The following is an 11,668-nucleotide window of genomic DNA, read 5'->3' on the forward strand; positions in this document are numbered from 1 at the left end:
TCATATTTTCGTACTTTTCACTGATGTTCATTGTAACAGGTTCTATGTAACAGAGCAGTAAGAGTCATTAGGAGGAAGCAGGAAGAACAACGTGAGGCTCTTACCTTCTGGTCAGGTGTAGCACTGGGAGGACAAACCCACTGGTCCAGAATGTGGTTTCTACTGTGGGTGTGCTGTGGAAGGGGGCGGAGTGTGTGTGTGTGCGTGCGTGTGTGAATGAGTGTGTGTCCGTGCACTGAAGCGAGGGCAAAGCTCACAATATATCTCATCCCCTGAAACTCCTTTAGAAATGAAGGTATTGTTGTGTTCTCATGTTCTCATGTCGGCAGCGTGTTTACCTTTGTTCTCATCTTCTACACAAATGTGATGTGTTTGAATAAAGGCTCACGCACATATATAGGTGTGTGTTTTATCAGTTGGACATTGTGTGATATTAGTTTGAGCCAAAGGTCCATCAGAGAAATTTATGGCGGCATCAGATTATTTAAAGTCACAGCTGCCTCTCCGCTGACAGGCAGGTCACCATAGAAATTAAAATCAATTTTTACATTCAGATTGATGAGAAAGATTAAAAACTAAATTTAATTTATTAGTTTAATGGGTTTAAAGCCTGAATTCACAGGATCTTCACTCACTAGAAGTTGTGTCTTAATTTAATGAAATGTTTGTCACAGGGGCTCTGATATTATGGAAGAGGCTAGAACGAGTAGCAAGGGTGAGATATGACAAGTGTTATACTGGTCCAGGTGGAAAAGCACTGCGTGATATGTTTCCCATAGTTCAACTCGATAGCAGAACCTCAGTAATGTCTAACTAGGAAACAAAGTGTAGTTCAACCATCAGTGTGACATCATCAGAGGTTATTTCCCCATCCAGAGCATCAGGGACGTTATGCAACCGGTGTCACATGCCAGTTCGTTCTCTGCGTTTGACGAGTGAATTGATCCTCATGTGGAATTTCTGTTTAAACACCAAGTACTGGTTTGTGTGACTCAATGGAAACGCAGGCGAACCCATAAGTAGGAAATTACCCCATGAATCTGGAAAGGTAAGTTTTACTAGTCCGAAGCATATGATCTGCGGATCAGATACAAGACAGAGGGTCCGAAGGTTACATCCATAAAAATTCCAGGGATAAACTTGTGACACAATAGAAAGACAAACGGAAAACCAAGGCGAATTTAAATCTTTATTGGTCCAAATTCAACCAACAGAATTGCTCTGAATCCTCAGCCATTTCACAGAGGTGCGAAAAAAATCATATTCGTGCTAAATCAAACAAAATGAAGGTTTTTTATGTAACAACACTTTCCCAATAGTGCATTTTCGTTTGTCACAACAGGCGGATTTAAATAAAGTTGAACATGTTTTGAAATTTGTCTTCTTACAGCAGTAAGTTTAAGTGTTAGACATTTAGAAAAAAAAGGTTATTCAAAGGCACTAGAACCACCTAAAAAGTGCAATAGGATAAATTATTTTTTCTCTCGAGCTTCATTCTGGCTTTGATGTTGTTGATATTCCCACATTTTGAATGCTGGAGGTCAGCTGGAGGTCAGCAGGCCTCTTTTTTGGCTTCTTTCTCTAGAGCAAATGTCCAGTATTATTTTTGGTTTTGTTTGGGTTTTTACATGAAGGAAAGATTTGTACCAAGATATTTGAGAAAAATCAAATATCAGATGCAGCGCAGTGCATTTCGTTTGTGCATCATTCACCAACTGCACAAAGCTGTACAATGTCTCTGTTGTCGTCTGCCATGTTAATGAACATCAACAACACAAAAACTGAGACTTCCAACCATCTGCGGTGCAATTATCTTTGAATTAAAAGTTATAAGCTCACACACCTCACATTTAATCCACAAAACACACACACACAAACACACACACACACCTGCACAAACACAGACAGACACAGATACACGCAGCCAGCTCTGAAAAGAAAACTTCAGGTGTTACATCCGTTGCAGAGAAATAAATTGAGAACTCCAATTTATTTCTCCAACTCAAAGGGCACTTGAGGCGCAAAGTCCCTCTACCAAGGTCATAACCCTAAATCACAATGTTAAAGAAAGTGGATAAGAAATCCTGGATCTGCAACAAAAGTTACAGAGTTCTTCGTTGGCCCACTCCTCACCTTTCTAACAAGTTTTAATAAAATCAATGCGAACACACAGCAAAGAAAACAACAATGAAACCAAGATAGTTTCTCAAAAAAGGATGTTTCTTCCTCAGACCTGTCATGTATGGGGCTTCTTTAACTTCTTTAACGAAACACAAATGCTGACACCCCCTCCCTCTGTTACTTGAACCAGCCTTGACACAGCTCATCTCACTATCTCATCTCTGAAAAGTCAATTCTCTACTCTGGTTTCATGTCTTGATTTGTTTGAGGACTTTTTTGAGTCACAGAAACCAGAGGGGAAACGTCACCAGGAGTCGTTCTACCTGAGTGCTTCGAATTGGACTTTCTCTTCCTGCTCTATAAATATGATGAGGATGATATCTTTTACGGAACATACTTTTTTGCTGCTATATTGATGTTTAAAATCTGTTTAAGGCTACTGAGGAAATATATTACTTTTTCACAGTATTTATTTAGGCTATAGTTTTACAGAGGTGTACAAAAAGTCTGGGTCAATTTGGTTTGGAGTGTCAAATAAAATAGATCACATATTCCAAAGCATGAAATTTCTTTTGTTACGTTTTTCAATCTACCATCATTAAAGTCAGTGACATCAGACTTTTTGGTTCTCCTGGAGCTATAAATCCTCGTGAGACATTCTGGGGCTGCGCCGGTCGAGCCAGGCCTTCAGCAGAGGAAGGTTGGTGTCCATCCAGCGGATGTTGTCCTCGATGCTCTCGTAGCTCTGCTGGATGCATCTCATCTCGGAGCCCGACTCCTCGGTCAGGGAGCCAAAGAAGCTTCGGACCTGAGCACATGCAGAGGAGGAAAGAATTAACATACACACAAGACCAGAAAATACACATTTAACCCCCGGAACAAGCTTTAAAGTTGAACAACAAGCTGTGACAACAAGAGACCAAAAACTAAATATGGTAAATAACCTTTATATAGAGTGCCAGACACAAAGAAACGATGTGGTTAAGTGCAAATAACTGTTAAACCTGTACTTGTTCCTCTTACCTCATGTAGCATCTCCCTGGTAGAATACTGGCTGGTCACACCCTTCACCATGTATGAGACTGAGTTGGAGCCGAGGTCAAACCTGTGTCACCGAAGCAAACACAGTGAGTCACAGTTCAAAGTTCAGAAGATTCAAATCTGTTTTGTGAAGATTTGACCTGGTTATGAGTTAATACTTTCAAGCAAAGTTTCGGAGTTTCTTTTGAGTTTCTTATTTTGTCCAGCGCCATCTTGGTTTATTAAAACCTGTAGTAACCATGTTTGGAATGACGGGGGTGGAGCATAACTAAATGGATTCACTGCTTTATCGTCTCTTTGACTCTAAATGGAAGCATCATTTCCAAAATAGACATCATGCTGTGTTGAAGAAGACTTGAAGCTAGAGACTGAGACCATAAACTCCTCAGCAAAATGTTTACTGACGTTATAAATCAAGTGAGAAGCCAGAAGGGATTTTCTTATAGACTTCGACTAACAAACTTTAACCTGTGGGGTCGCCATCTGCTGGACATTTGTGATAATACATGTCTCTGGCACTTCTGCCTTGGCTTCAATCTCTTTACCCAGAGTCTGTGTCCTTTTATATAAAGAGTCTATGTTTCCTCCTTGTGAGTGTGAGCTGCTGGCTGGAGTCTGACCGGATCAATGACACAGCCCATGAATTAAATGCAACCCCATTCAGTCATGTAGGTCAAAGCAACGGGTGCTTTTTTAAGTATAAATTATACATCATTAAGCTTTGAGAGGGACAGAAATGTGCGAATGGCCAACTGACTTCTTGATGAAGGTGTGCCAGTTGGCTCGGAAGAAGTCCCAGGCCAGTTTGTAGCCGCGGAGGTTCCTGCTGACGGAGACCACCACGTCCGGGAGGTCCTGAGTCTTCATCACTTCCCCGAGGAGGCTCTGCTCCATCATCCTGCAGACACAAGGAGAAAGGTAAAGGGGAGCGGCCCGGAGAGGTGACTGATATATTACTGATCTTTTCCAATTTCACATGAAGTACGCACCACTGGAGCTTGTCCTGCAGCGGAGTGACAGCCATCGCCATTTTCATGCGGCTCTTGACAGACATTTGCATGGTATGGCGGTATTTCTCGAACAAGAAGTCCCACCCCTCTGGTGTGCGAGCTCCAATCACAAACACTGCCATGGTGACGTCGACCGGGAGACTGAAAACAGAGACCACTTCTCTTTCAGGAACCAGCTGGTGAAAATCTGTACAGACAAACTCTCGTACATATTGTCCCTATAGTCAGTTTTTGCTGTGTATGACCCCTGACCTCATATTGCCGTCGGATTCCTTCCACTCGTTGAAGAGCTGCGTGGCTTTGGTCAAGCAGGGGGGGTAGTTCCTGAAACAGGCGAACAGCAGCAGGTAACTCTTGAGCACTCGCTCCGACACCGATCCAGAGTCGGTCCACACCTGACGATCAATCAGGCCCCGGAACAGATCCACAATGTAGCTCTGAGGAAACAACAATCAGCTCCTCTTCTGAGATTCATATTCACCTTGAAGAGAATATGGAGGACTTGGATGTGCTGCCTTCACTGACCTTCATCTGGTTCTCCAGAGCCGGCATGTCTCTCTTCTCCATCAGTTTGTAGAGAGGTACCAGTTCTCCGAAGCCCTGAGTCACAGCCATGATCTCAGTCTCTCTGGACAGGTAGAGAGAGAGTTCCAGAGCCGTGTCCAGCCTCACCTTCCCCACACTGCAACACAAGTCAGGCTTCATCAAACACCAGGCTGCAGCTCGGATTTAATATTCAATTACTTTAAATTTGGATATTAAAAGGAAAACAAACGGACAACCACTGATTTAAAACATTTACAAACTATAATCACCAGTTTATAATCGGCAAAAACAGTATGTATAGGAATTCAAATGGCTTCACTCAGACTAACTGATGTGGGATCTGATTGGTGGATGTGTAACAACCCACCTGACCAGCTGGAAGACGTTTTGGATGAGGCTGGCTCGGTCGTTGCTGGTCAGCGCCGTGTGGTTGTGCTGCAGCACTCTGATGATGGAGTTCCACCCCTCGCCTGCATAGTGCACCATGTAGTAGCCACACATGTCCACGTTGAACTTCACCCAGTCCACCTCCTGCGGCAGGTACAGGACGTCTGCATGGAGGAGCATGGCGTGAAGAACAGCTCTGGAGCAAAGAGGACTTGTGGGAATAACTTTGAGTTTGGGTGTATTACTCACCAGTCTTGGTTTTCAGCAGGAAGCGGTGGACGGTGTTGGAGGCGCTGGTCACATAGGTGAGTGGAATCTGCCACAGGAATCTACCAACACACAACAGAACAAAATAAAATGAGATGAGAAGGAGCTGTTTAGAAATATCTAGATTAGCTTTTTAAAATGTTTTTTCATTTTTACACTTCCCCTGCAAATGCAAATTCAGTAACAAACTTTGGTCAATATGACAGAATATGACATCTTAGGATGTGTTTTATGGTAGAAAATTATTTCAGAAAGGTTTCAGGGGCTTTACTATTTACCCTTCAGTGAGGGAGGGGTCGTCTGTCTTCAGGTAACGCTCCTGACTGAGCCTGACCTCGCGACCTCTGACCTCCACAGTGACCAGCGGGAAGCCCTCCTGCAATGTCCAGGTGTCCATGATGGCCTTGACGTCCAGCTCATCACCGGAGTACCACTTCTTCACGAACACACACAAATCGATACACAATAAGTCATTTAACATCATGAACAGTGACAGTTCATGAGAGAACTGAGGAAGTTTGCTTTGTTCAGCCTGGTCGCTGTGAAGCATGAAAACGTACGGAGGCTCCAGACTGGACTTTGCGTTTGGAGCAGAATTCTTTGTGTTTCATTCGGCCTTCGTCCAAATCATCCGAGCTGCAGATCTGTTGAGGAGAGGCACAGAACTTCAGCAGGGAAACATGATAGTAACAGACACATTCAGCACAAGCAAACATATTCTGTTAAATCACATGGTATTATAATTGAAGTATTTAAAAGCAGGTAAGTACTGTGTGTCAGTGAATTCATTAATTCAAACTCAAATGTAAATGCTGTTTATCTCTCTTCCACTTCACCCACACACCCATCACTCACATCAGTGAGGCTCTCCCACAGGTGGCTGTTGACAGTGTTTTGGTAGCTGAAGCGCTTCAGGTATTTGATGATGCCGATCTCAAAGGCCTCTGGAGTCAGGAAGTCCCGCAGCATATTCAGAATACACGCTCCCTAAAAGAAAAAGAAATACACACATGAATGCTGAACAACAAAACATATCGAGTTGTGTTATTAATAACTAAATAATTTATATATCTGGCTTTTAATGTTATTTTCAACAGCAGTTTTGATGATTTATGCAAATTGAGGGGAAATTGCTCGCTCAATTCTCAAGTCTATTTTCTACCCCTTGTCTCGGTAACAGCACAAGTTAAATACACAAGTGCCTCATCCCAGAATGAAGCTGACCTTGTCATATGACACGTCGTCAAACATCTCCTGGATCTGCATGGGGTTCTCCACGGGGGTGGAGACTGGGTGGGAGGAGCTGAGGGAGTCCACCTCCATGGCCTCAAAACATTTCCCCAAGAAAAAGTCATCCTGGGAAAAAAAGAAGGGAGGAGGGATGTGAGAATGCCGGGAGGAGAAAAGAATGTTCAGATCAGACATTTTACTAAAACACAGCCACCGCAAGGGAGAAATAACTCTACATATACTGAAGTCTGAGGTCATTTTTAATGGAATCTTTGGGGTTATATCTAACAAAAAGCTGTTTATTGACATACGAGTTATAGTCTTTCCCCAATGCCAATAAAATGTCCCAATATTTCTGAATTTAACTTAAGAGAGAACTCCAAAAGTAAAATTAGATGATTTGATAGCTGCTCATTCATGTGTTCTGAGTCAGTTCCCTGCGCTCCGCTCTCACCACTTGCAGCTCTGGATACGTGACGTCGAGAGAGATAAACTCCATGAATTTGGCGAAACCTTCGTTGAGCCACAGGTCGTTCCACCACTCCATCGTCACCAGGTTCCCGAACCACTGGAGTACATGGATGAGAGAGAACATGGAAGAATAGGTTAACGAAAATGAACAGAAACTAAATAAAGTTCAGAGCTGAGTTGCTCTGTAGATACTGTAGATCTAACTGAAGCTGACGGACAAAGCACAGAACAGACCCACACCACGTACCTGGTGTGCAAGCTCATGGGCGATGACCTTGGCGATGGCCAGTTTGTCTGAAGCTGAAGACCTGTGGGCATCGAAGAGGAGGCCCGCCTCTCTGTAGGTGGTCAGCCCCCAGTTCTCCATCGCACCTGACTGGAAGTCAGGGATAGCAGCCAGGTCTGCAGAGAACAACAACAAGCACATAAACACAGGGAAATGTTGTATATTCACCTGCTGCTCCGACTATTACACACAAATCTCCTGTGAACCAGACATTCAAACTCAATATTTCAACACATGCTGATTACATTTTACAAATTAAATCAAAGTTTTCTAAGGTAAGATTACTTTCCTACAGTTTATTTGTTTGATCCAAGTTAGACCCAACCACAGAAAAGTTACAACAGATAACGTTGAAAAATGTATACGGTTAAGTCAAAGTGATCTGTGACTGAGCAGAAAGACTTTATAAGAATATGTAAAAGGCTTTCTGACAGTTACATCCCATCACAAGTTTGAAATCAACAAGATAAAAAGCGTATCTACTGATATTCAGGTATAAGAGAAGTTTTCCTACAGACCCTGTTTGGGAAGCGGGTAAGGAATATCAAAGTAGTCATCGTAGAAGTCCAGCAGCTTGACAGCAGCTTCCAGAGCGAAGGCCGTCTGATCAATCTTCTCAGCCACAGCGTAGACTGAAATCTGATATAACATAACAGGAAGTGGACAAGTTGACTGACCAATTCAAATGTATGTTGCATATAATGTTCAAGATTTCTCTCCAAAGTACAGTTAATCTAATTTGACGAGACGATTGTATGGCCGGTGTTTGTGTCGTCCTCACCTTGACGCCGTGCTGGGTGGTCCGGCTCACAGACAGGAAGTCAGACACGATGTAGGCCAGCAGGTACGTGCTCATCCTGACTGAGGTGTCGAAGTGATCCTCTAGCAAACCGCCTGGCAACTCCACTGTTTTAACCTGAGACATAAAAATGTGTGGTGTGAGAAAGGGAGAAAAGGAAGGAGAGGTCGGTGTGTTCATTACAGCGTTGTGAGTTTCATTATTAGACGACAGAGGAACACAACATGTTGATGTGCTCATGTGTACCTGAGGCATGTTGGAGATGGTTATGTGCCGCGGCTCTCGGATGATCCGTATGGTGAAGTTGGCTTTGAAGGCAGGTTCATCAAAACAGGGGAAAGCTCCACGAGCAAACGTTGCTTCAAACTGTGTGGACGCCATAACCCTAATAACATCAATAAATGAAGTGACATTATGTGCAATATTAGATTCTGTAATGATGCTGAAAGACAGTTTCAGTTTCTTTACGTAGCATTTTGAACATCAGTTTATATTTCACATATTTGCTGCACATTTCCTTTCTGTCCTTCCTTCCTCTGCTCTGTAGTTTTTGCATGTTTTTATTATTTTGTACCCTGATAAATCTTTTAACACAATATATCAATCGACTGCATTTAAGCCAATGGAGCCAAATCAATGTGGTGATGATTACATGATGGTTAAAGGCTCCGTACACACTGCACCTCAGGAACAGATCTCAGGCTCTTACCGGACTTCCCCGCTGCTGGTGCGGTAGCTGCTCTTGTAGAAGCCGTGGAAGCTGTCAGACAAGTTGGCAGCAAACTCCAGCTGCACCTGGTACCTCCGTCCTTTAGTCAGCACGGATTCCGACTGCAGGGCGAGCTGATGGAAGTGTGGATACTCCAGCACCCGCAGAGGCCTCACGCCTTCAGGCGCCAGGAGCCTCACGTGAGATATCTGCATCTGCTTGGCGTGGAGGACGATCATGCTGGTGTCCTCTAGCACGTCCAGCTCGATGCGAACCAGGCCGGTGAAGTCCAGGGTGGTGAGGTTGGGGTGGATGGTGAGGTCATAGTGGAGCGGGAAGATGGTTTTGGGAAGTCTCATGCGGTCCCACGGGAACGGCTGGCCGTTGGTGGCGATGGGGGGGTCTTTGGCTTGGCCCTGATTGGGCAGCTGCGCTCCGGATGAGGAAGGGACAGGAAGGAGCAGCAGCAGCAGGAGAGGAGCCAGTGACATGGTGACACTGAAGGTAGAGAATCCTCTCACCTGTAAAATCCAATTTCAGACAAATGCATAATCATGTTCAGGAATATAATTACATGTCATCGTAGTTTGTTTTAATTTAATTGTAACATTACAACATCATAACTTTGAGAGAGCATCACATATCTTAACTCTAGTTGATACTGATCTTGATTTCTGCCTAATTTTTCAAAAGAAATTAATCAATATCTATTTTTTTTTTATCAAACTGTCAAAATAATCAGTCGATATTGATAATGATCAAGTTAAACATCACATTATTAGCATTTAACAGATCTGACGTGCATCGTATATGTGTTATAGCTCCTTGATTAATTTGTAAGAAATATATAGAATTTGAAATATTGCTATAGATGAAAGTTGTATTATTGATATAGTTTCATTGCACCGTCTTACTTCAACACAACTAGACAATGACAAAGCACAAACACATGGCACCTGATCCGGGAAACACAACACTTTCGTTCTCACACTTGTTTCTATTTATTCATGATCCGAATAAAACCTCGTAGTAAATAACATAACAGAATCTGGCTGGATGAACTGGGTTGACGTTTAGATCATAAACAATCAAAGCAATGATCTTATTTCATAAATTGTTCCACTCACCTTCGTTTCCTGCTCGAAATTCACGATCAAATAATCCAAGAGTGAAAGTGAAAGAGATTGAGGCAATTGCATTGTGGGAAAAAACACATGATCCTTCCTCCACTGTGTTTAATTCAGTTTAAATCTCAGATTATTGTGATCTTAAAAATGTGAATTATAAATAATAGGAATATCTCTGTTTACATTTCTGCAGATTTGACAGGAAACTCAGGTCGTGTACGTTCACATGCGCTTTTTAAAAATAAAATAAAATCATCGACCTTTAAATGTAGATGTGGAGTTAATGAATGAGTCCGTTAAGTTTATAAAACTGAGCCAGAATAAAGAGAAACGACAGAAAGAAGCAGAAGAGAAAAGTCGTGTTTACAGGAACTTCCGTGTTGTTGCTAAGACCCGCCTCTACCTTGCCTCTGATTGGCTTACTCTCATACGCACCCTTAATGCTAACAAATCACCAGTCGTCCTGCCTGAACCTAAACCAATCAGGCTAGGGGGCGGGTCTTCTCCCACCTCAGGAAACACTGAACCTGCAGTGATATCTCTCACCACCAGAGGGTGCCATTTCTATTCCTGTTAACTTCTCTGGGAATCAAATTTTTTATTTTTTCTTCCAAAAGAGACTTTATTAAATTAACTATTAAATAAACATGTAAACAAAGTAAAGTCAGAGCCTGCTACTGATTAAAAAAAAATCTGTAAAGTATAAATGTAAAGATTCCTTCACAAATACAGTTTGTTTGTATTCATATATCATCACAAATCATCCAGGCTTTCAAATTAAACTCTCAAACTTACTATGTTTTTTTTAAATAAAAGTCAATTGAACGTACAGCAACATAACTCACCATAAAGATTGTTTTACATTAACTATCATGTCGTCAAATACAATGTTTTACTGCTAATTTTACAACTGTTTTCACAAAGCAAAGAATGTCTTGTAAAAGTTCTTTATGTAATATAATACATGGTCATGAGTTGAACAATTTTGCTTCATAACTATAATAAAACAGCTGAATAACAAATTAAACAGCTTTTCATGTCATGATGGTCAGGGTTGAGTCTGAAGTGAAAACAAATTGAGAGTTGATTTCCTTGTTCAGTCACACATGTTAGTAAATATTAGTTTTGATTCTTTCCAGTGAATTTCTCACAGGAGTTAAATTCTACCTTGAGTAACTTGAATTGTCTGAGTTCATAAAACTCTGGCCTGGAAATGTTGTGATTTTATTGTTGCACTAAAAACTTTTTTATTGTACACAGAATATTGTTTGGACTTGGTGGTTTTGGTTTGTCACACCGATTTCATAAACAAATGTTTACTTGTTCAATGTTATGCAAATTTAAAAATTCAATTTGTAAAACTGGATTAAGCTATAACTCCAATAAAACCAGTCATCTTTTATAAAATCTTACATCTTGTAATGAATCCTTTACTCAATGTTACTTTTGCACTTCAGAAACCAGAGAAGATTTAAGATTTTAACCAAAAACAATGTTGCACTAGTATCGATCACCTGAACTTCAGGTTTGTGTGTCTCTGAGTGTGAACATTGCGAATGAATGGATTTGAACTCCCTCACATATGAACAGAGGGCTAAAGTCCATCCCATCTGCAAACAGTAATGAGCATGTAAAATGAGCATGTAAAATGAGTAATAAACCGTATGGGAGGTC

At 41.8% G+C, this 11,668-nt stretch overlaps 1 protein-coding gene across 1 annotated transcript; it reads right to left on the minus strand.

Moving 5' to 3' along the window:
- Window positions 1-1,175: 1,175 nt before the first annotated feature.
- On the minus strand, window positions 1,176-10,272 carry erap1b (endoplasmic reticulum aminopeptidase 1b). The gene is made up of 19 exons (XM_061070920.1): window positions 9,995-10,272; window positions 8,868-9,388; window positions 8,405-8,543; window positions 8,141-8,275; window positions 7,878-7,998; window positions 7,321-7,475; window positions 7,057-7,170; window positions 6,597-6,728; window positions 6,228-6,359; window positions 5,933-6,016; window positions 5,651-5,808; window positions 5,355-5,434; window positions 5,086-5,269; window positions 4,698-4,854; window positions 4,425-4,609; window positions 4,152-4,313; window positions 3,920-4,060; window positions 3,145-3,226; window positions 1,176-2,929 (listed from the first exon to the last, which is right to left on the minus strand). Exons 1-19 carry the CDS (start codon window positions 10,064-10,066, stop codon window positions 2,759-2,761), a joined length of 2,925 nt encoding a protein of 974 aa, XP_060926903.1. The 5' UTR covers window positions 10,067-10,272; the 3' UTR covers window positions 1,176-2,758.
- Window positions 10,273-11,668: the final 1,396 nt, after the last annotated feature.

This window comes from Limanda limanda, chromosome 5, assembly GCF_963576545.1.
Source record: "Limanda limanda chromosome 5, fLimLim1.1, whole genome shotgun sequence".
Lineage (NCBI taxonomy): Eukaryota > Metazoa > Chordata > Actinopteri > Pleuronectiformes > Pleuronectidae > Limanda > Limanda limanda.

Excerpts from the sequence above, each read along its gene's own strand:
- erap1b (XM_061070920.1), bottom strand. The coding sequence starts at position 10,066 with ATGCAATTGCCTCAATCTCTTTCACTTTCACTCTTGGATTATTTGATC. Across the intron at positions 8,544-8,867 it reads ACCAGCAGCGGGGAAGTCCG|GGTTATGGCGTCCACACAGT; the intron begins GTAAGAGCCTGA and ends TGATGTTATTAG. Across the intron at positions 2,930-3,144 it reads CCAGGGAGATGCTACATGAG|GTCCGAAGCTTCTTTGGCTC; the intron begins GTAAGAGGAACA and ends GCATGTGCTCAG.